Here is a 23,866-nt window from a genome sequence, read left to right as displayed (position 1 = left end):
TTCCTACCTACAACTTTTAACTTTGTCTTGGAAAATTGGCTGGTTAGTAGCCTACAACACTCAGGATTAGGGTAAGTGCTTGAATTTGATGGACAAAATAATTTTTTATTAGTTCAATTCTTTGAGGTCTGCAAATTTTGAGTCTGAAAATAACCCCATCTGAATGCCGCAATTGTGGTGTGCCTTAAATGGTATGAACATCTATTTAAAAGTAATGTTGTATTGCAAATGTTATAACTAACAATATTTGTGTATTTTCTTATTTTAATTCATACTGCAATGATTATATGCAGTGCAGAAGAAAAATTCAGCTATGTTATTTCATTTGTAATTTTCGTCATTTATCTTCATTTAAACAAGTAGAAATAATGAATTAAATATATTGAAACTAAAATATACTTTATTATCTATGGAAACTAAGTGGACTATTAAAAATAAGAAAATAACTAAATCTAAGTTCTCCTTATACTAAACTATCGACACTTTAGACACAGCTGCCTTTAATGAAAGTGATAATGAAATAATACTACAAAATGATAAGTATCAACGAGTTTATTTAGGTTATTTTTTTAATGGTTTATTTAACAATATTCTGTAAAAAAAATTTATGCTTCAAGTTACTATCATAAAATTTCGTGCTAAACGACACAGATTGCTTTCAATGTTAACGTAGTTTTCTTCAGCTTAGTGTGTACCCAAACACGGCCAAAACATAGCAATCGCCACAAGCATCGGGGAATCAGTCTTCGTCTTAGGTATCAAACACGGCTCGCTCTACATACCAGGGTATCCACACCCGCCTATAGTACCCCACGGGTACCCATACCCGCCATATCCTCCGAGACCCGCGAGAGGCCCGACTCCGGCCGCCGCAGCAGAGCTGGAGGCGGCGGCAGCACCGACGCCTGGATATCCCCAACCTCCGACGGGTCCCGGGTACCCCCAACCGCCCCCCAAATACCCGGGGTATCCGTATCCTCCGTGCGGCCCGCCAAAGTACCCGGGGTACCCACAGCCGGCGACGTCGACAGGAAGCGCGTAAAGACCGCCGTGCCAAGGTACAGGTACTCCGGAGGCCCCGGAAGCTCCCGAGACAGAAGAGGAAGAAGATGAAGATGAAGATGCAGAGGCCGCGGATGAAGACGAAGATGCAGATGCAGATGATGACGTCGATGACGACGACGACGACGACGGAGCGGCGTCGTCTGGTCCGCCAGCAGAGGAGGCGCTGGACGATGCCGAAGAGCTCGCGGCGGCGCCGACTTCTGCCGCAGGACCAGGGTACCCGTACCCCCCGTGCAGTCCGCCCAGGTAGCCCGGGTACCCCCAGCCGGAGCCCAGGAGTCCTGGGTAGCCCCAGCCGCCCCCGAGGGGTGCTGACAGTCCCCAGCCCCAGGCCGGCAGGCAAGCGGAGGACTGTGCCAGCGCCAGACCGGCGAAAAGAATGATCTACAGAGAGAGAAAAAAAAAGAATACTTATAGTTAGGTACACCTATATTTCGCGATTTCATTTCATGTTAAAGTATTTCACAAAGCACTGTAGCTTTTTCTAAGAGTCATGGCAAATTGTGAGGGTGCAGCAGTACGGTGACCACATTCTCATTGGCCCCGTCAAGAGCGGGACGACACCTCTCATCGACCTCAGCCAATAACCACAGGAGAAAAGTTACAGTATTTTGTGAAATACCTTGACACGAATTGTATTCGCGAAATACAGGTGTCCCTACTTATAGCATGAAGCGTAATGTTGAAAAAAAAGTTTATTTCGAAGAAAATAAAAATATTTTAGAGGCAGGTAAAATTGAATACATTAACATTGCATATTAACAAAAATATAATAAAGCATAGCAAAAAATATACTTAATGATAAAGTATAACCTAGGATAGAAATAAATCTTGAATGCTAACTAAACGTGCAAGATAAAAGGTTTTCTTGATGACATATAGTGAAAACAGCAATGGTGTTTGTATAAGTAGGGGCATGCAGATTTCGCTAAAAGATTTCGAGACTAGATGAAAGTTAAAACACTGTAGCATCGTCTGTGTTTCGTGATTTGGTGAGTTTCTCCTCAGGTACATATCGATTGTAACAACACCAATCACAGTGATTCAGTGCGCAAGAAAACGCGTCCTGAGTGCCTCGGTCAAACAAGGCAACGACTTCTCTCGCAGACGGCCGCCAATCACAAGGAAGAAACCACGGGTGCGGGTATACCTTGTTGCAGTCTAATAGGAGTTCAGTTTTTTCTCGCGAAAAATGCCTGCCCCTATGTATAAGATAATGTTTTAAATCAATATTCTCGATTTGCAAGACTAAATAATTTAAAGAAAATAATATTACGAATTTTTTTTTAAATTGGGATTTCCTTACCTGGATGATCATGGTTCTTCGAAGTCTGTATCGATGCTGTAGCAGTATAAGTAGTGTAGTTTTAAGTAGGACTCGCCAAAGTATTTATACTGCCAGAGAGTTTGCGCGATTTTTAATCCATCTTCTTCATTATCACGATTTTGCCCAAAGTTTGTAAACGTTTAACAGGAACGTGACACTATACACTGCAGTGAAGTTGTTTTTCCTATTTATTTTTTTTTACTTAAATCTTCAAGCACAATACTAAAAGAAAGTATTTTTATTTGAACGAGAGTTTGATATTTCTTGTCACTGTTTATGCGCGATAAGTACTATTACAATGAATTATTTGTTTGAATTGTCTTTTGTGAGAAGCATTTTCCCGGAAACATTAGAGCTCCCTCAGTTTTGTAAATAAAAAAATAACTTACAATGTTTTTTTTTTCAACGAAAATTTTTATTTCTCCTTTTGTTACAGTTGGAAAAAGCTTATTTCAAAAATAATTTTTCGGGAGAAGGAAATTAATAATGCTACTTTTATGGATTTTTATTTTAATTATACACCTACTTCTTCATCTTTTCAAATGTAATGAATAAACAAACTTGTTTAGATTATTTCTTGCAAATTCATACTGACAGTATATCAATTAAGCCTTGCCTGCAGCTGTAATGACAATGATACATACGTTTGGACATTTTACTCAAAATTCTAGGAAACTATTTTTGAAAACATATATCTCAGAACTGAGCTTGTAACCATTTTTATGCCTAAATTTCCCTGGAAAAAATTTCAATTAGTTACGAAATTGTAAAAGTTGTGTGCTTGGTGCACTAAAAAAAGTCTTATTTACTTAAAGAATTTGAATGTAATTTGGAATTTAGTAGTCTGTCTACAGTTCTGAGTGAAAAATAATTATTATAAATATCCTTTAGTGAACACTTTAGCTTAATTTACTCTTTAATTTACATTATTTGCAGTAACTTGTACAAATCGCGTTGAAAGTAACCAAAAACTATTTTCAATCTTATAAGGGCTTAATATTTCATTAAATATTTTCAAATAATTGAAAAGTCAACACTTTAGTAAAAACAAATATTGATTTTTAAGCTTTACTTACTAGATTCGGACAATAGTGTGTGGTTTATCTATAAAAATTACAAACAGTAGGACTTTTCTTGATTTTCATATGAAAGACATTATACTTACTTAATACGATTAAAGTGAGTAATCATCTACACCGGCTGAATGTACCACGGTACATCTTAAAATAGTTTTTTTTACATTCAATGTAATTAATTTTTATTATGCAAACACCTTTTCATATGGTCATGACAAGTAAATTTTAAAATTTACTGAAATTGATTAATGCGAAAAGTAATAAAAGTTGAAATGATTGTGTCCCAAAATATTTTTTTTATAGTATTGGTCAGGAAAGCCAAATACTTCAAACGAGGTATACCTATTACAGGAAATATAAAATAAAACTTTTTTTCTGCTAATGTGCTAGGATAAAAGCAGTTATATCAATGTTTTATATAGTTTTGTCATTTTAATTTTTAAAAACGCTTAGCTTAAAATGTATTAATAAAAAAGTTGGTTTTAATTTGCAAACCCCAGAATCAGGAGTCAAATTTTAACATTTCATGAAGTCACGTTAGTGATCAAATCATTATTTACGTTTACATCACACTAAGTATATGTTATGTTTATAACTTAATATTTTGGTAGAATAAGAAAGTACTAAAGTACTTTTGGTTCAAAAAATTATGTTGTTACGTGGTTTTTTCACTATAATAAAATACTGCTGCGAGACACTGAAAAGTATATAGAATATATGGGACTTTCCGGCAAGTAATTATAATTTACTTTTAATTATTTCATAATTGATAGTGATTCATATTTTTTGTTGCAATATAAAGATTTTTTGGCATTATAAGTAGTAAAACTAATTAAATGAGTACAAAATATAAATATGTCTTAGCGAACAGGTTTTGTTGATCCAAAAACAAAATTTATTCTGTAAAGCTGTTAATTGTTATCTGTATAAAATTGATTTTAATGTTTATCAAATTTTGGTAATTATTCAGTGTTTTATGATTCGATGTGATTCACAACGATTGTATACAATCCAAATAAAAACACCAATATCAAACAAAAAAAATAAAAAAGTAGGTTTTTAAAGTATTTATTTTAGCACCAAAGAGTTCATTCATATTTGTAACACACTTGTTTTGTGTTTTAAACATTTTTCAAAATGTTGACGATGTATTATTAGTTGCATTGTGTACAAAATGTTACAAATTACAATTTAGCAGTTTACTATGGACAAATGAATTTTTTGCACTTAAGACACACTGCCTTAAAGATAACATCGTACATAAGAAAAATGATGTATTTTGTTTCTGGCCATAATGAATAGTGTTGAACATTATTAATATTATTAATTGTGTATTAAAATATTTAATATTGCGCTCAAAATAATTTCGTAATTTGTTTACAAAGCATTTCTTTTCATATGGATAAATATATTAATATTATTTAAAATTGTTATATGAATATTTCTATTTATACTAGGAGACCTAACGCCAATACCAGGTTTTGTTTTTGAATTTTAACATTGAGATAGGTATGTTTTCTCGCCTTAATGGGAATATAATTTTTTGTAGCCTACTGTATAAAACCTATTTACAAATATTACTTTGATTTTAAATGGGTTACACATAGAAGGAAAATTATACTTAGCCTACTATTTTGCATTAATAAGTATTTGCAAAAACTATTTTTAAGGAAAATTTTAGAATACTTGGTAAGGAGAAGTAAAACTTTCATGTGATAATATACTATCTGTGATAGTGAGTGGTTGTTCTCTTCTAATATTATTTATATCAGCTACACATCTTCAATTAACATGACTTAATAATAAAATACAGTCAATCACTTTCAAATTCAGACTGTCCTATATGATACATAAGTGATATTTATTTACACGTAATTATTGTGTCTAGCTACATTTGAGAACACAAAGCAAGTTTTAAGTTATATAAAGGCAAGATATGATATCTTTCAGCTGCGTTAACTGTTCGAACGATTGTTACGTCCAGTTCGGGAAAAAGTATATCGCAAATGGGATGGCTCCGTTTAAGAGCGCAATGGTTTCTATGGAAAGAAAAAAATCATAGTCAGTTCCTCTAGTATTCCCCCAAAATTGAGTACAAAAAAGTATAGTACCAAAAACAAAGAAAATTCAATGAAGTGTAATTTAAAAAGGTAGCGTCATATTACGCGAACTTTTTAATGTGTAGAGACGTGCAAAATTCGCGTTTTCGATGGCCTGCAGGATAGACTGCACATACCCCTGTACACTCGGGCAAATAACGCAAGTTCATTGGCTGCCGACTTGTAAGTCGTCTCAGCTGGTTTGTCTGTGATTCGATCCTTCTTTGGTTGAGGGTTTATAACTGGTTGAGATTCGTCCAGATGAACAGTAAGCCAATAGCAAAATTATCTAAGAGGTATATGTGTTTGAATTCTAGCCTATAGCCGAATGAATCCGCGAATTTTGCAGGTCTCTAGTTATGTGTAGAGACCGGAAAAATTCGCGAATTCATTTCGCGATAGGCTAAAATACAAATCGTTATATCTCAGTGCTGCCTCTGATATTGGTTCACTACTCACCTGGATGACTCTGGGCCAATCAGAAACACCCAACCAAAGCTTTATCGAATCACAGGCTGCTACGCTGGAACGTCTCACAAGACAGCAGCCAATGAGTGGGTGGCATTTTACCGAGTGTACGTAGAACTATGGAGTTCATCCTGCAGGTCATTGAACCAGCGAATTTTTCCGGTCCCTAGTTATGTGTTAGTTAATATTACAAGATCCGTGGATTTTAATTTTTTTGCCGGTTATTATACAACTGATCATTGATGACGTAATTACGTTTAATTAAAACTAAGAAGAAAAACAGTCTAGGAACACTGGTATCTCGGTGCACTGGTGCAAAGCAGTATTTTGAAGGCAGTGGTGAAGTGGAAAGAGAACCACGTGGAAGGGAGCTGAGGAGAGCGGTACGGAGATGGAGCGGCATGGACGTGCCTGGTGATGGTGACGGTGATGATGGTGACGGTGGTGATGGTGACGGTGACAGCTGAATGGAGACTGCGGGCCACCTGATCTCCCCCCCCCCCTCACCCAGGGACGACGTCCCGCCAGTGTCTCGTCGGAAGCCGTCGGAAGGCGCTGTCACACGAGGCAGCCGATGGACGGGCAGGGCGGCTTCTTGCAAGGCGTCCCCATGTGCACGCATTCGTTCCCGTAGCACAACAGCTTGCACACCATGTCGGACAGCTCCAGGTAGCAGCGGGGCGGCGACATCATCTTGCTCGCGCACACCTCGTCGTCCAAGCAGGGCGGGAAGCAGATGTTGCGCTGCTTTAGCATCGACACCTCGCCCGCGGCCCGGCCCAGCAGCGACGCCAGCGCCAACGGGAGCAGCAGCAGTGCGGCGGCCGGTCGAACCATTTCTGCGGGCACGGCGTCGTCACCCTCTGTACTCGGTCATGCTCGCTCGGCGTTTAAAAAAAAAAACTAACTCTCATTTTGCATGCAAATATTTAATACAAATATATTAATAAAAACACGGTTGTAAAGCATACATAAATTCTTTAGATTATATGTTTTTTTTTAAATATGTAAAAACGTGAATAAAATTAATAATTTAATTTAGAAAAATCATCAAGATATATTTAAATTAATTAGTAATATAAATCAATAACTATTTTAAAATATTATTAAAATTATAATGTAATACTTTACAATTTATAATGCAAATAAATTATGCATACGGGAAAAGTGCCTTACTTATATAAATATGCCTGAAAAAATTTATAATAACAATTTCAATATTTAATATTCACAATAAAGGAATTATTTTAATGATATCGACCAGTATTGATTATCAGTCATTTAAGTATAGGATTTAAAAGTACCTGTATAATTTTTATTTGTATGTAGCTTTTTTTTCTCGTAAAATTCACTCTCAATAATTTTTTTCATAACTCGCTTAAAGAAGTTTAACTTCAAAAAATTCTCTGTACTTTTACAAAAGATTCCTTTGGAAACCAGTTGCCAAGAAATAGTTTGTAGTACAACAAGCAAGATACTGGAACTTTGTTCAACACATTGCTTTGGTTATTTTTGCATATATTAAATACATTTTTCGAGGTAATACTGAGTGAGTATTTGTTACGAACATTGGTGCTTAGTTTTATACTTTAACTGATGTTTCATTCAAACATAATTTTTAAAACGTGAATAAAATAAGTTAATATTAAAAAAAATACTTAATTTTGTTATATTATGCTTATTATGTGCACAGTTAATTCTGGAAAACTATTCAGGGAAAGGATTACAATTAACTTTAACTATTGGGATACAAAGCATAAATGCCTGGGTAAGAATCCGAATCCAGTAAGTATTACTGTGAAGTCCTTTCTGTAGTGACTCAGTAGTTTTCGTGTAAATGTACATATTTAAAAATACTCGTAATTTTACATTAATATTTATGTTCGATTTACGAAAACAAGAATACCGTGCATGCCCAATAGGGTTCCGATCTAGGTGTTGATAAGAATAAGCATGAAAATATTTGGAATAATCTGTGTACGTATGTAATGCAAATTGTTCTTAAGTTAAGCGAAACAAGTCTCTTGGTTACCAAACCAGTGCAATAACTTGCCGAGGCGGAGGGTTTGCTTTGCTCCGTTTAAATTCCGGACATGGAGAGATTGGCGAGAGAGGCGGGCCCATCTGGGAGCGTGCCTGGTGGATTGATTCGAAATTACGTCCAAGCACGCGGTTAGTGCAACACCTCGAACAAACGCCTGCCGAATCTCCACCAGGACGACGCGGCAAAGAAGAAACGCTCTTGCGTAAAGTAGTTGCCGAACTCTCGCGCCACTACGTGACTTGTTCCGTGCAGTTTCTTAGAAGAGCTACCCGGTGATTGCTACAGGCTACACCGCCCGTTTTGAAATCGACATGACGCCTCCACTTTTGAAATTGTCCACCTTGAACTCACAAACGTTTCTAGTTACAAATTTTCCAGGGATCATCGTGAATTTATCGTTTTTTGAAGTTATACTTCTAATGCGACTTCCAACAAGGTTGCGTTAAACGTTTAACGCTCCTGGGGAGGGGGAATAGAAAGAGAGAGAGCGAGAGTGAATGCTATTGTAAGGAACTAAGTAGAGAGTAAGGAAAAAAAAAGATCCTGGCAGTTTGTAGTGTCACCATATTTGTTTCAATTTTCAATACCCTTTTTTGTATATTACAATTTAAATTGCAGAAAAAAATCATGTTTCATAGACACATAAATAGTGAGTGTGTGTCATTTCTCTATGTCCACGAGGTCTCGCCGCGTCAATTTTCTCCTTGGGGCGAACCCGTCCGCTTAGTTAAATAAACAGCTTTTATCGGTGAATGATTTCATGATTTATTTCATGAAAATCTGCTCTCATAAAAAAGTAAGTTTTATAGAAATTCAATAGGTCTCTCTCTCTCTCTCTCTATCTCTGAAAATCAATCTATGAATCGTTACAAATTTATTTCCTTTATTTTTTTAGTTTGATTTGATACAATATGATTTCACTAAAAATCAATTTCTACCCCTTCCTATTTTCATTTCCACATTACGAAGTTTCACTTCTTCCGCGCGGAGGGACTCCACGCACTATTTTTGCATGCAATTAAAAACTTTTTTTTAATGATGCCAAAGAAGTATAACTTCTCTCGCGCGTACCTAATTACACGCACCCATTTTTTTCTTCGTAGTTGTCGGGTACTAAGTTCGCTTTATTCAAACATGAATCAACAAAAAAATAATCTTGGTGTGCAAGCAAAACATTCAAAAACGGTTTATTTCTACTGAAGCAAGACATGTATTTCTTCCGCGTGTGTTTTTAACCTGTTTATAACTAAAAACAGAACTCGCAAGTCGAAATACGGCGTATATCTATGAATGCCGAGTGATCTGAAACTATGAAGAACTCTTTGTTTATTTAAGGAGAATTATTCATTTAAAAGTCCGTAAACTTACTGTAATTTTGGACGGAGTTTCGCTAAACTATATTGAAGGGTTTATTTTTGTGTAATGAATCAAAGTTATGTCAGTTTTTTATAGGCTTTTTATCAGTTACCGGCAAGTACTGTAAACGTATAGTTTGGTAAAGCGAGGTATCAGTCACTGATTAAATTTAAATAGCCGTTCCAAATTTAAAAAAAAATCTGTATAATGTTTTTAATCAGTAAACCACAGAAAGAGAATTTTTGAAAATATTGTTTTTGTTCTCGAATGAATTTTAAGTAGTATACGATAAAAAAAAAGGCAGTTATAATGTTTTTCGCTTAATTATTCATTGGTTTCCAGGACCAGTCAGAACACAGGACAAAGGACAAACATCTTTACGCGGAAAAGTTACGTCTCACAAGAAAACAGAATGGTTTAGTGATTCTAACAACATAATACACAATGTGCTGAAAGGTTTCATGAGTATTTTTCTAAACAGATCGCATTAAATTCAAGAATCTCAACATAGTCAACAAAACATTATAACAGGTGTACGAAAAAAAATGGTGAGTAAAAAAATGTACTTTTATAAAGAAAAGTGTTGGCAAATGATTTTCCAAGTAAAAGTACAAAACATTTTACAGTGTAATTATAGAAGTAAAATGTACTTAAATTACATAGCTCATTTCATCCTATTCAGCATACAAATATTTAATTTATATGTTCAATTCACAAAACGATATCAAGGAGATATTCATAAATTTATTTTCAAAACATTGTAGTAGCTATTCTTTCTAAGAATTGAAAAAAAATTCAAATAAGTTTATAAAAATTTCTGGCTGGTTAATTCAACTGATGATGAGATATTTCTATTACATTTAAGTAGGGTGTTCTTTTCTCTGGTAGGTTATGTAGATTTTTATTTTAATCGTATTTAAATTTTATATATTTTTGAATCAATGTATTTCTATATATTTTATAGCCATAGTTTGAATTGATCAAAAAACAGCTATTTAAATTTTTATAATACTGAGCCAAGACTAAAAGTAAGTACACTATTAACAGTCACAAACAAACTAGCTTTTGTGGGTGTTAAACTTATTCAATGTTTAACTTAGTGAATTAATGTAAATTATGTAATAAATATATTAAAAGACGTGTGTTAAGTGAAGCATCTCAGCGACGAAGTATATTGAAGACACATACGTGCAATCACTCCAGAAGCCATGCTTAGTTGTGCCCGACACTCCGCTATTGTAAAGACTATATATATATATATATTTTTTTTTTTTTTTGCATATTGAATGAATGTTCAAAATCTCTGGCTAAATGTGGAACTTTCATGTTTGAAAATATTAAGTTATTGCTCGTGGAGGGGGGGGGGAATCCATAAACAGTTAACTGGTAAACTGTACTTAGCGCACAATCTCACACGCCATTATGGTCATTTTATTACTTGTCATTACACAGAAACGAATTTTCGGAACTTTTACTAAAGATTTCTTTGAATACAAGTTGCCAATAAATAGTTTGCAATACTAAAAGACACATACTGAAACTTTGTTCAACACATGAGTATGATTATTGTTGCACATCTATACTAATATTATAAAGCTGAAGTTTGTTTGTTTGTTTGTTTGTTTGTTTGTTTGAACGCGCTAATCTCAGGAGCCACTGGTCCGATTTGAAAAATTCTTTCAGTGTTGGATAGTACATTTATCGAGGAAGGCTATAGGTTATATTATATTATCAATAACATTAGGGATCCTTACTTAAAGTCCAATATAGAATACATAGAGATAGTGTGAGGTATATATGTAGATATAAAGAGATAAATACAGATAGATACATAGATATATAGGACTATAGATGTAGATAGAGATAAATATATATATTTAAAGACATGGATAGATTATTTGTATGTGTGTAACTACTTCAAACATATTACAAAACAAAACTGAATGAGGCATTGCAATGCATGCCGAGCATTAGCTAGATAATGGAATCTTTTCAATATTAGTAATCCCTTATTTTTCAGTATTTTTTCTATATTGCTTTATAGAGTCTAGATTACATACAGACCAGGTAAATAACTATAAACTGGCAGAACAACGTCTGTCGGGATCTGAAAGTGATATAAATTATTTTGCACACTTGACATTCAAATTAAGAAGAAAATTACCTACTAACTAAATCTGATCTCTAAACAGTTCCCCTTCACCCTGTGTTCAGCCCGGGCAACGCTGGGTACTGCAGCTAGTATGAAATACTTTTTTCGAAATAAAATTTCACACGACAATTCGCGCATGATTATATTTTTTTTTTGATTGATGTTTCAATCAAGCATATATATATATTTTTTAAACCATGAGATAATCTAATAATCAATAATTTGGCTTCATTTATTTTATTGCGCTTATTAGGTAATATGCGCAGTTGATACTGGTTGATATGGTTTACAGATACATTTAACTATTGGAGGCGCTGGGACAACTCGAAGCATAAATGCCCGGGTTAGAATCCGAACTCAGTATGTGATACAGTTGTTATCATTCAAATTTAAAAAAAAAAAATAGAAATATCTGTAGGTTTACATGAATATTACTGTTACATTTACAAAATAAATTACATGTTTTAGTTAGTGAGGATTAATAATTAATTAATTTTCTAGCTACAGCTACTTGGTTCTTGTTTAATATATGTATATTAATTTTCACCAATTCGGGAAGGTCAGCTGCCACACGGACCCCTTCCCCCCTCAGCGCACTTACTTCTAGAGACCGGAAAAATTCGCAGATTCATTTAGCTATACGCTAAAATTCAAATACATATACCTTAAAGCTGCTTTTGTTATTGGTTCACTGTTCATCTGGACGACTCTGGGCCAATGGGAAATTCTCAACCCAAAGAAGTATCGTATCACAAGCAAACTAGTTGAGACGACTCACAAGTCAGCAGCCGATGAACAGGCGTTATTTTTCCCGAGTACACTGAGGACTGTGTAGTCTATCCTGAAGGTCATCGAAACTCGCGAATTTTTCCAGTCTCCCTACTTACGTACTTCTAGCTGTCGGTGGCCGGGTGCTGAACGTGTCGGGCTTGCGACCGACTGTGATTCGACGCTCGTCGAGGGGCATCGTTTTTATGCGCGGGGCCCCGAGACGCGCCTAATCGGTCGCTTACGCCCCATTGTGGTCCGGGCCCCACGTGACCTCAAGTCCCAAGCGGAGACACGCGCCTCCCAGGCGAGACGAGTAATTTGCTCCTCAGCACGCCGCGGTACAATTTTTTTTTTCCTCTCTCTCTCTCTCTCTCTCTCTCTCTCTCTCTTTCCATTCTTTTTTTCCTCTTTTCGTCATCAGTTCGGCGTTTCGTAATTTTTACGCGAGGCGGTTGATTTTACAAAACGGCCCCCAAGTGCACAGAGAAAAAGGTTTGTTTGGGTCAAACAAATATTGTTTATATATGGCGAAACAAATATTTACTTGGTGGAACAAAATATTTATTTTTTTTTAGTTTAACCAAACTCGGTTAGAAACAAAAATGATTTGTTACACCTAACAAAATATACATTTGAGTTGAGAAAATCATTTTGTTGGGTCAACAGAACCTTTCCTACTAAAAAATTTTTGTTTAAATTAAGAAAATATATTTATTTCGCCATATGCAAACAAATATTTTGTTGAGGCAAACAAACCTTTCTCTCAGTGTGAAAGCTGGTTTACAGCCATTTGGATAGTTCGGAGCAAATATTATTTTAAAAAATTGACAATATGGGAAACCAGTAGGACCAACGCGAGACAAATTATGCCATCCAAATTTGTGGCGTGGAGTGTAGCTATGTTTTTTGGAAACAATGTGTGTTTAAAGTTACAGTAGTGACATCTAGCGGCATGTAGAGTAAAATAGCTTGAAAGCAATGCAGTAAAGCGTCTCGCGCTTCGCCAATGCTGATTGGCCAGAGTTTCCCATATTATCCTATTCTAGAGACCTGCAAAATTCGCGGATTCATTGACCTCTTGGATAGACTCCACAGTCCTTTAAATACTCGCGGAAATGACACCTGCTCATTGGCTACTGACGCGTGAGACGTCTCAACTAGGCTGTCCGTAATTCGGCACTTTCTTGGTTTAGTGTTTCCCATTGGCTCACAGTTCCCCGGATAAAATGTGGGCCAATCGCAGAAGCGGTACGAAGGTGTTTTGATGCTAGCCTATCGCGAAATGAATCCGCGAATTTTGCATGTCTCTACGCTATTACGGTGTTTTTTTTTTTCGAAGTTATGACTCGTCAGAGCGTAACGAAAAAAGTGCAATGCACAGGAGTGGGGCGCTCGATTGTGGAGAAAGGGTTTCGAAATACTGATTGCCCCGTTCCTCGCTCTCGGAGCCAGAGTTAGTGAAGCGAAGCTACAGCGCTGCATTTTTCGTTACGCGGGAAAACGACGAAGAGTCCTCGAATCGCGAATTTGTGTGTATTATTTTAGCTATCATAAACCCATTATTTCACTTTTTTTTATAACACTTATGACATGGACACTAGTGAATGAAGATCTATTTTCTACACCCTGCAAATTTCTTATCCCTATGAGGATGTATTTTTTTGCGAAAAATATCTGATTGCTCGTTAGACTGCGATAAGTTATGCCCGCGCCAGCGATTGTTTCCTTGTAATTGGCAGCTGTGCGCAAGAGAAAGAATTGACTTAGTTTGCCGGGATTTGCCGATCTCGTTTTCCTTCAGCACTGAAAGGCTGTGATTGGTGAGCTTACGGTAGACATATACCTGAAATAAACCCAAACAACTACGAAACACAGACAATGCTACAAAGGTTTTTACACATGCTGATCCAGAAATATTTTCGCGAAAATAAAAACACGGTCCTACCGTAGGTCGAAAGGGTGATCAACGTTTTCGTCTCGCAATTTCAACATCAAAAATATTTGTAGAAATTTAGGATTGCAGCATTCCAACCCTGACTTTTAGGAACAGGCTGTCGTAAGAATATTTGTGACACTGAATTAACTAAGTTTTTTTTTATGTTGCGATTATTGGAATAAGTGTGTTGCAAATGTATCATTTCGAACAAGATTAATTAAAAGTAGCAACCCGAAAAGTTTCTAATACAGGGAGATTTTGTGTAGAGTGTCTGGCAACCCTGGGTTTATGATTCATTTTTTAAATGGACCCTGATTAATATAAAGTATTTGGTACGCAAATGTCATTAGTCGTCTCCAAACTGCTTGAACTGTGCGGATTTAAGGATTTCAACTGGAATACAGTTGGCGATATTCTCAAATACGTTTTGCCAAATGAGGCATATTATCTGATAAAAAACAGAAACACACACCTTCATTCCTCTTTTTCTTATAATATAGTTCGCACGGGTAGATAAATATGTATAACAGTGCAACGTTTATTTTCAGAATCATTATAAAAATGATTACTAAATCAACTTCAGGTTCCTACAAATTGTTTTTCGCATTAGACCTTAAAATTCAAATTTAATTTACCAATTAGTTATCGATATGATGGCAAAGATAATTACAGATAGACTCGATTAAGATGCAAAAATCACTTCAGAGATGTATTTTTAAGATATATAAGAAATGTAAAGTATATGAGATAGCATATTTCGAACGCACGTGTAGTTCTACACCACGTGCCGACGCAATATGATAATTTTGTTGTAGGGGCCTATATGTAACGGTTTAATGAGCGTAACTCAGGTTTGCAGTCTAACTGTTAATTTATTCCATTCTTTAGTTAACAAATATTTCTATAGCTTATGAAAGCATAATTTTAAAAAAAGAAACATAGCCTATGTTGTTCTGGAATAATGTAGGTTTGTAAAAATAGGAATTTTTCGAAATCAGTCCAGTATTGTTTTCTGGTTTCTCATCTTACAAAACAATTCAAATTTCTATTTATTATCTATATCAGTATAGATTTGTCAAAAGTGCAGTGCTCATTTAGTTTGAAAGCTATGCAAAAGTTTGCTAAATCTCGCGTTGAAGTAATCAACATGTGAAACTTCATCTCAGAGCAAAGATGGCTTTATCCGTGACTTTTATCTTTTTCCTGGTGAGCTACCCAATAGTGGAACACTCACGAGATATAGTCCAATGCAGGGGTAGACAGAGAGATTAGCAAGCTATTTAATTGGTCAGTCCGAACGACATGGACGTAACCGGAAAAGAGCTAGATCATGGGACGAGAAGGCCGCTCGGAAAGTCTTCGACTGACGAAGAGTTATCTTGTAAAGCGAAGGGAAAGATAAGATCGTTCTGGTAACGGTATGTGGGTTGCAAGAAGGGGACGTATTTTTACACTGCAAATATTTCTCTTTTTTTTCCCCTGTCATTTGTTTTTAAGAGTCCTCTCCTCATAACCCTGCACTTTGCTGTCAAGTTGGCCTGCGCGTTTATGCGAGTGACTGCAAACCTTCCGGAAAACACCTCTCGATTGTTTGTAATTGAACGCCAAAAAAAAGTAATACTGCAGTTTTGAGGGCAGGGGCCTTTATTTTTGTAACCTGGGCATTTATAATGATGCTCGCACCAAGAGAAAGGTTTGTTTTCCACAGCAAAATATTATATATGAGGAAATACATTTATTTTGTTGATTCAAACAAATATTTTGTTGATCAAGAAAAATGGTTTGGTCAATTTAACTGTGTATTTTGTTAGGTGTAATGAATCAATTTTGTTACTCACAAAATTTGGTTTGGCCAACAAAATATTTTGTTACAGGAATTAAATATTTGTTTCGCCATGTATAAACAAATATTTGTTTGATTCAAACCAGCCATTTTCTCCATGCGGCAGTGAGATTTGTTTTCCTTCCAAAGATAAGTCACCCTCACGGGTCAGTGACTGGGCAGACGCTGATACTAGCGCTTCCATGCGGTGTGGTAAGAAACTAGATGAGTAAGAGAGGTGCACGGAGGTGAATGGCCTTCAGTCGGACTGGAAATTTTTATTTTTTTTATCTGTTTCGTAGTGGAGCTACGTGCCTGCAGCAAGATATGGTCTCAGAAGAAAGAGACCAGTTGGCAAGATGGCTTCGTTTAGGGATGGGAGAACTTAGCTGCGGAAGCTAACTTTTAAAGGTGTGCGAGGCTTTTCTTTAAAGGTACGTAGATTTTTTTTTGTTCTAGTTTCCTTTTTTAATTTATTTTAAATATTAACTTTAAATATCACATGTATGTAGATATGAAATACTCTTCGTGCTTAAGAAGCAATTTTTTTCTCCCCTTCTTCTAAGAACTGAAGTGTAGTAAACTGTACAATAATATTTTTAACAAAGTTTACACGTGGATTCTGACTATTGATTCATACGCCGTTCAAACCATGGCAGTCATTTCTTTTAGTGGCCATCGCAATGCAGCGAATGTGTCTTGTGGTGTTGTAGTCTATGGTGATCAAAATCTTTTTCCCCCGCTACTTTTCAGTACGTGTGAGGAAAAAAAATACAAATAATATTTTGTTTTCAAGTTTTGAAACGTCACAAATATGTCGTGTTTTGTATCGCTCACACAATTTTTCCATTATTTTTTTAGCGAGGCAGTTGTGAAAAAAAATTTAATACTTGTTGCTTTTTTAAAAGTCACTTATTGTTCATGATTTTGATTATGAAGTTCTATAAAACATCAAAAAAAGGTATTTATATCACACAGATGACTTAATCTCAACGGCGAACGTTGGCATATAACCATTAAGACCACGTAATTAGATTATTTGTGTCAGGCCTATTATCTTACTCGTCCATGGTACAAAAATAATTATTTCCTGTAATTCTAGTAAGATCTTCTAAAAAGCACATGTATTAGTGATAAGAGAAATTTGTTTGTTTTTTGAAGTGGAGATTATGAAACAGCTTGTTAAGTTAGTATTTATGTCAAGAGTTCAGCTTAAGACTTTTTTGTATATATTTTACGTCAGCTATTGAAGATTCCGAGGCAGTATATCACACAATAGAAACATTTCAATAAGAAGAAAAAAAATATTAAGAGGATTGCTGAAGAAAGATGATCTTTAAACAGCAGAGGAAGCTTTAAACAGCATAATCTGGCTTAAGTATCACTTGGGAAGAGCTCTGCGAAATGGTCGTCAAACAGAATACTTCATTTCCAATAAGCATAGACCAGCGAAATTCACGTGGTTTGTGGCATTAGGCTAGGCTCCGAACACACGTAGACTTTCTCCAAATTACGTTAAGTTTGCTTGTCTTTACCACTAAGGAGGAAATATATTCAAATCACAATTCATTTCCGCTTATATCTATAATTAATCTTGTATAACGTGACATAGCCTAGTACATAAACAATTTTTTTTAAAAGTTCATATTTTTATTAAAATTATAATGATTTTATAGAAAAAATTGATTTTTTTAAAATAAAAAATACCAAACGGAATCAACTGGCTTTTAGTAAAAATTTCTAAACAGTTATTATTTACTTGGATGCTTCATAAGGCAGCTTTATGTTTTACAAAACAGAGTTTTTTTATGTAGTTTTTTTTTAACCTGTTAGTTACGGTGTGGATCTGATTTAACTTTTGTTAAAGCATTCATGACCACCCGCTTTGCCCAGTGGCGCCGATCTCCGTAGCGTAGTCGCATGCACGCTGACTTATATGGTGCAAGAGGTTCTGGGTTCGAGTCCCGGGTAAGGCATGGGTGTAAATTTGTAAGTGTCTACATTTGTCACTAATTTGTCGAAAGTCAATTAAAATGTCGCACGTAATTGTCATACTATAAAGAAATAATAAGTAAATAAAAGTGTGTGTGGGGGGGGGGGGGGTAGTTTGTGATAGAAATTTCACGTGCCAGCAAAACATTTATTAAATTAAAAAAATTTAAAAAGTGGCTGGCGTGTCTGGTGGGTGGGCCAAGGGAACCCGGGTTCGGTTCCCGGCTCCGGAGGAAATATTTCAAACCTTTTCCCTGGGCACAGGTCTGGGCGTTTGTGCTGGCCCTCTCACCTCATCCAGCGGAAGGCAACGGTTTACCACCGCAGAATCATCCTGTCTCGGCAAGTGAATGAACGCCTCGGGCGTTGCATGCGCTCACGACACCCAGTAGAGGGTAAAAAAAAAGACTAATCACTATCAACGCATTCTTCTTAAAAAAATTGATTGCAAAACTGCTTATAAAGATTTTTTTTTCATCCGCAGCAATTGTTTAAGAGTTTTGCATTTTTTTTTATTCGAAATGAGTCAGCCGGTTCAAAAGTAAGTTTTAATAAGAGAAGGAAAAAAAATTCTCAGTGTTGCAATACACAGTTACTTATTTTCTTCTGCATCGAGACACGTTCTTTCGTGCCAGTTATCTCATTTCCCCAGAGAACGCGTGCTTGCGGGGGTAGTAGCTCTGAAGACCGACGCTCGGCGCCGAATTAATGCACTGTATCACACTCGGCGCGAGACCTACAGCTCGGCTCGAGGGAGAAAACCTGAATCTCCACGTGGTTCCAACGAAGGACATCGCATTCTTATCAAAGTGACGTTTCAAGTGAACTAGTTTTTTTTCCTCGTGTCTCAGGTGCCTGCCCGGAGTTGGGCAAGCCGGGTCTTGCGATAACCGTAAGTACGTTCACAATTTGGTTACGTAATCCCCGTATAACTCTGGTAAACAGTTACGTTAACGAGACATGAAAAAAAAACCATCAACAACTCTTTATTTAAAATAATATACGACGTCATTCCGTACACTTTGAAACAATTATTTCATATTCAGTAAAATATTATAAACCATATCATTATTCCAATTATTCCATTAGTTGAATTTAGTTGTAGTATTTTTGTTAAGGTACTAAAAATAGGGGGGAAATCTGTTATTTTTTAAATTTAGTTTTTCCGAAAAACAAGTTTTTTATTTTATTTTTAAAACAGAGTGTATTTTAAGGTTACATAAACCTGTGCATGGTACAAATTCCCGTTTTCTTTTTATGACCGGTTTTATTTTGTGATTTAGTTACAATTTCGATTCAAAGTAGGTACCGAGTTCAAGTTTAGATACAAGTTAAATAAAAATTTTCCACTGTAAGTATCCCTGATATATTTTTACCTTTTTTTAATAATTTTACTTATGTATTCATTATAGTTATCTTGAAATCTAGGTTGATCATGGTACTATAATAATTTTTAATATTTTGTTTTTTGTTTTTAAAATATTACTTATTAAGAACAATCATTAAAATCATTACTTACAATCAAATACAGACTACCCATATTTCAAGTAGAAGTTTGCCGATTAAATAGAATGTATACTGTTCCACGCGTACGAATATATAGTTCAGCCAAAGTCACTCGAAACAATGTGGAAAACATAAATATCTCTTTTAGAAGAATATCCTGTATTTCATATCCATTAAATTATATCCTGAAATAAAAACATCCGGATAAAAATCATTAACTAGAACAAAATATTTGTTTCCGTGCTTCAAAATTACAATTTCGATCGTTGTATTTCCAATGATTTATCAGCAAATAAAAAACTACATGTCTTTTACTTTCTTATCGTATTATTTATAAGAAAAATGTTTCTATTGATAAGTTGTTTTACTTATAAAACTTTATAGTTGGCTAACATTCTGAACGAAGATCCTTGAGCTATGACTTACAAAAACAGAAGACAAAAGTGTTATAAAACTGGCATGCCTTATCATCAAGTGAACTCTGTTTTTCGCACAAAATGTGCCATTTTTTTTCTTTTGTGTTGTAATAATTTTTTGTTCCTTCCGTTCATTAAGATTTTCGAAACAGCCATTGTCAATTGTTCTGATATGGATTTTTCTAATTACATACATTAGCTAAAACACATACATTTACTTTAAGAACAGTGGAAAATTTTTATAATGTATCCAGTTGTGTAGCAATCAATCAATGTTCGAAATGTCAGTGTTAGGGAAATCTAACAGATGAAAACTTGTAAAAAAATTTCTTGAATTAATTTCTGGAAATGATTAAATAATGTTAAAATAAATATACCAATAATTTAATTTTAAAATACTACTTGTAATTTTTAGGTGACCGGAAGGAGATATTATTTTTTGTAAAGATTCATTTCGGTCAGTGATAGCTTGGATATTTGACTTTTTTAAATCCTAACATACCTATATAGTGTTATTATATTCTTATACTTTTTTTCTTAAATTCAGATCCTATCTTTGTTACGCGTTTCTATCAATCCCTCCAGCATTAATCACGTCATTAAACTTTTATCTACCCATAACACTTTTGCGCCGGTGGCCTATCTTAAAAATAATTAAATCAAGAGCCTCAAATTTCCAGCTACATATTACATTTTAAAATAAGAGTTTTATTTGAAACCTCTTAATTTAAAAAAAAAAAGCAATTTCTGTCGATACTCACTTGAAGCGTCACATTTGTAGTACCTAATAACATTGATTGTGACAAAACTAATTTGCTGTGGCTATTTATTTAAAAACATGTACTTAATAAAATATTTGGATTTCTTGCATATAAATACAAATTTTTTGTATAGTACGAGTCGTCAGTAGCATGTTTTTGTTTACTGTATAGTCTCTTACCATTCTCTATATTATGTTTTGAATTGCGTTAGCTGAGTTTCTATCTTAGTTTTCGTTTTCGGTTATTCCTCGCACATCTTTAGTACGGAAATATATCTAAATTAATTTCCTGATAACCTTAGTCTTCTTTAGTGGTGACTTTAATTTACTGTAGTTAAAATACATTATTTTCATACAAAAATACACTTCATTTCAGTAAACTAATCTATTGCCTAAACAATATGCCTTTGGCATCGAAATGTTTAAATTTTTAAAATGTAATACTAACAATACATTATATCTGCACACTCAGAGTCAAATGAGCGTGAGTAAAACCCGGTGATTTTTTTTAATTTCATATTATGATTTTAAAGTTCGTTTTACATCGAACCATAACATCGCAACGTTTCCTTACACAATTAACGAGAGTTATAAGGGCCTAAGTCCAAAACTTTAGTTGAGCCAGAGAAACGTTAAGTCCAGTGTCTATGCTACGTTCCTGTGGCTTTTGGAGAAAGACCCTCATTTGGAATTTTAAAAAAATTGGTCATACGTCCGTTGTATAGGTGGACTCTCAATGATACGTCACGTCCGCTCGTCACTTGTCCGTACACCATCCGTTCGTCCGTGAACCAGCCGAGCGATTCACAATGGTGCGCACGTCCATCATCATACTTTCCCACTTTGATGCCACCAACAGACTAGACTGTTTAAAAGCTGTGAAAATGTACTTTAAATATTTAGATAAGACTCATGTTTATTCATATATTTTCAGTTTTACCATATGTAATTAATTACACTTCTAAATTCTCGGTCGGTTTTTAAATCAAACAACAAATCATTAAATGTGAAAACATTGAATGGAATAAAGTTAAACAAATACACAACACTTCAAAACCTTCTGTGATAGCGATGGTTACCGACAATACCTTGCTAAAATATTTGGAGGTTATAATTCCCTCCGTCTGTCCGTCTAATGTTAAAGCTTGGGAAGCTTTCGACGGACGGACGGATGGATGGAATTTTTCGGGCCTCCTGGTTGGTTGCAGCTCAAGGATGAAAAAAAAAAGACTGACGATACGGATCATTGTGAGTGCAGCTTCACTGGACACACGCTTGTGGAGGTTGGTGAAAAACGCAGTTACATTGGGAGAGAGTTTTTTTTTTCTTCTGTCCTACGATGTGGCCCGATCGTGACTTACAATTGTTTGGTTTTGAGATCAAAGATATTTGCTGCTCCATTCGCAACGACTCGCTTCGTTAAACATGAATGATGAACGAATTTGTTTTTTCATGCACTGCAGCCACGTTGCATAAGGAATCATTTTCACGTTAATATTAACGGTCCGTTCATCCAAGCTCTTAGTTATTTTCTGTGGAAAATAGCTTTATTTCTTCCACTCAGTAGTATGTACGATATTGAGAGTAAGAAAACTTTAACCATAGTTTGGAGCAGTCCAATAGGCATAGACATATGCGGTGGTTGCACAAAGTTGACTACATTCGAAAAATTTCGGAATATTAGGTTCTATATTGTGTGGTTATCAGAAAAAGTTATTAATTCCGGTTTCTTGAAATCTGGTGTTTTGTAATATTTAAAGTAAATAAAAAGGTACTGTGTCTGGAAAAAAAAGAATCAGGTCGAGCAGAACCTATTCCTTATGGATGTTTCAGACACTGAATCATTTGACACGTAGGCCTGTGCAGTTTGGTCTCGTTGACAGCAGAATACGTTCACCTTCTTTTTTGTTGGTTAACAGCTTTTTGCAGGAACCAAATGGTACATTATTTTTATCAATGGTTTCACACTTCTTTCTGTAATTTAATTTATGATTCAATTTAGATGAAAGTCAAGTTCATCCCACATACTATTCAGGGTGTATTTTTTATTATTTTTTATTTTTCAGATCCAAGCATTAAGGAAAGTCCCGTTGGTTCAGAGACCAAAAAGATCTGAGCCACAAGGGATATTCTTCGCCATGTCTCCGTCTGCCATTCGCGCCGGGTTCAGCTGTGTGCATGATCGGTGACCGAGGGTCCAGGCAGACAATGCGTCCACGGTTGCGACGCCAGAGAGACGGAGAGAGGTGCAGCCCAACGACACACAAGCACCACTGGCTCCTGATTCAGCGGGGAACACTGGGTGGGTCAACTGACTGGGTTCCCGAGAAGGGTTGAGCGGCGTTAGAGGGGTTTGAAGGGGAGGGGATGTAGGTTCCACGGGGGTGACGTGTTGGTTGTGTGTAGGGGGCTGGTGGAGGGAGGGGAGTGGGGGGTACTACTGACCCTCTGACAGATCGATGGCGCCGATGAAGGCAATTAACAAGGCTCGTCGACAAAGAACAAGCTCGCCAGCTAGTCGCGAGCAAAGCATTTGTGGTGCGGTGAGGGGTGAGGAAAGGGGGTTGGTTGCAGAGGGTCGCGGGAGAGGGGGAAGTGAGGGTTGAGAATTGTTTGACAGCAAGGGGGCTCGAACCCTGGATCAATAGGCCACAGATGTACTGAGTGTTGTGTGGCTTTCGGCGCCATCGCTGTCCGTGTGTTGGTGGAGACCTCTCTTCCCCTCGGCGCGCGGGCTTCGCGTTGCCCCCTTCGGATCACGCTCCACCGAGGGCGCAACCAGAACATGAGTCATCATCATCATCATCATCCTCAACATAGTTACGGCTCACATAAATTAATCTGCGCCACACATTTATAAAAAATAATTGTCACACTACTTACGTAAGGATAACGTCTAAAAACCCATTACTAGAGACTGGAAAAATTCGCGCTTTCGATGACCTCTAGGATAGACTCCACAACCCTCTACATACTCAGGCAAATGCCACTTGCTCATTGATAGAGACCTGAAAAATTCGCGGATTCATTTCGTGATAGGCTATAATTAAAATACGTTTGCCTTTTTACTGCATCA

General features: G+C 36.0%; 3 protein-coding genes across 4 annotated transcripts in view; 1 reads left to right on the top strand and 2 right to left on the bottom strand.

The window, feature by feature from the left end:
- Positions 1-534: 534 nt before the first annotated feature.
- On the bottom strand, positions 535-2,647 carry LOC134536066 (shematrin-like protein 1). Its single transcript, XM_063375597.1, has 2 exons — positions 2,372-2,647; positions 535-1,449 (listed from the first exon to the last, which is right to left on the bottom strand). Exons 1-2 carry the CDS (start codon positions 2,381-2,383, stop codon positions 775-777), a joined length of 687 nt encoding a protein of 228 aa, XP_063231667.1. The 5' UTR covers positions 2,384-2,647; the 3' UTR covers positions 535-774.
- Positions 2,648-4,520: 1,873 nt separating this feature from the next.
- LOC134536065 (uncharacterized) lies at positions 4,521-12,587 on the bottom strand. Its single transcript, XM_063375596.1, has 2 exons — positions 12,479-12,587; positions 4,521-6,874 (listed from the first exon to the last, which is right to left on the bottom strand). Exons 1-2 carry the CDS (start codon positions 12,552-12,554, stop codon positions 6,594-6,596), a joined length of 357 nt encoding a protein of 118 aa, XP_063231666.1. The 5' UTR covers positions 12,555-12,587; the 3' UTR covers positions 4,521-6,593.
- A 6,133-nt stretch (positions 12,588-18,720) lies between these two features.
- The window catches only part of LOC134536064 (uncharacterized), a 31,388-nt gene continuing 26,242 nt past the window's right edge, over positions 18,721-23,866 (top strand). Inside the window, exons 1-2 of one of the 2 annotated variants that reach the window (XM_063375594.1) lie at positions 18,721-19,000; positions 22,857-23,092. The gene's annotated coding sequence lies outside the window, so the exon portion shown is untranslated. Of the gene's footprint in view, positions 19,001-19,515; positions 23,093-23,866 lie in introns of those variants that run through there. The other variant, XM_063375595.1, reaches the window with a different exon arrangement.

The sequence above is a fragment of the Bacillus rossius genome, chromosome 10, assembly GCF_032445375.1.
Source record: "Bacillus rossius redtenbacheri isolate Brsri chromosome 10, Brsri_v3, whole genome shotgun sequence".
In the NCBI taxonomy this organism is placed as follows: Eukaryota; Metazoa; Arthropoda; class Insecta; order Phasmatodea; family Bacillidae; genus Bacillus; species Bacillus rossius.
Note: the sequence above shows the minus strand (reverse complement) of the source record. Positions and strands in the feature narration are given on the sequence as shown.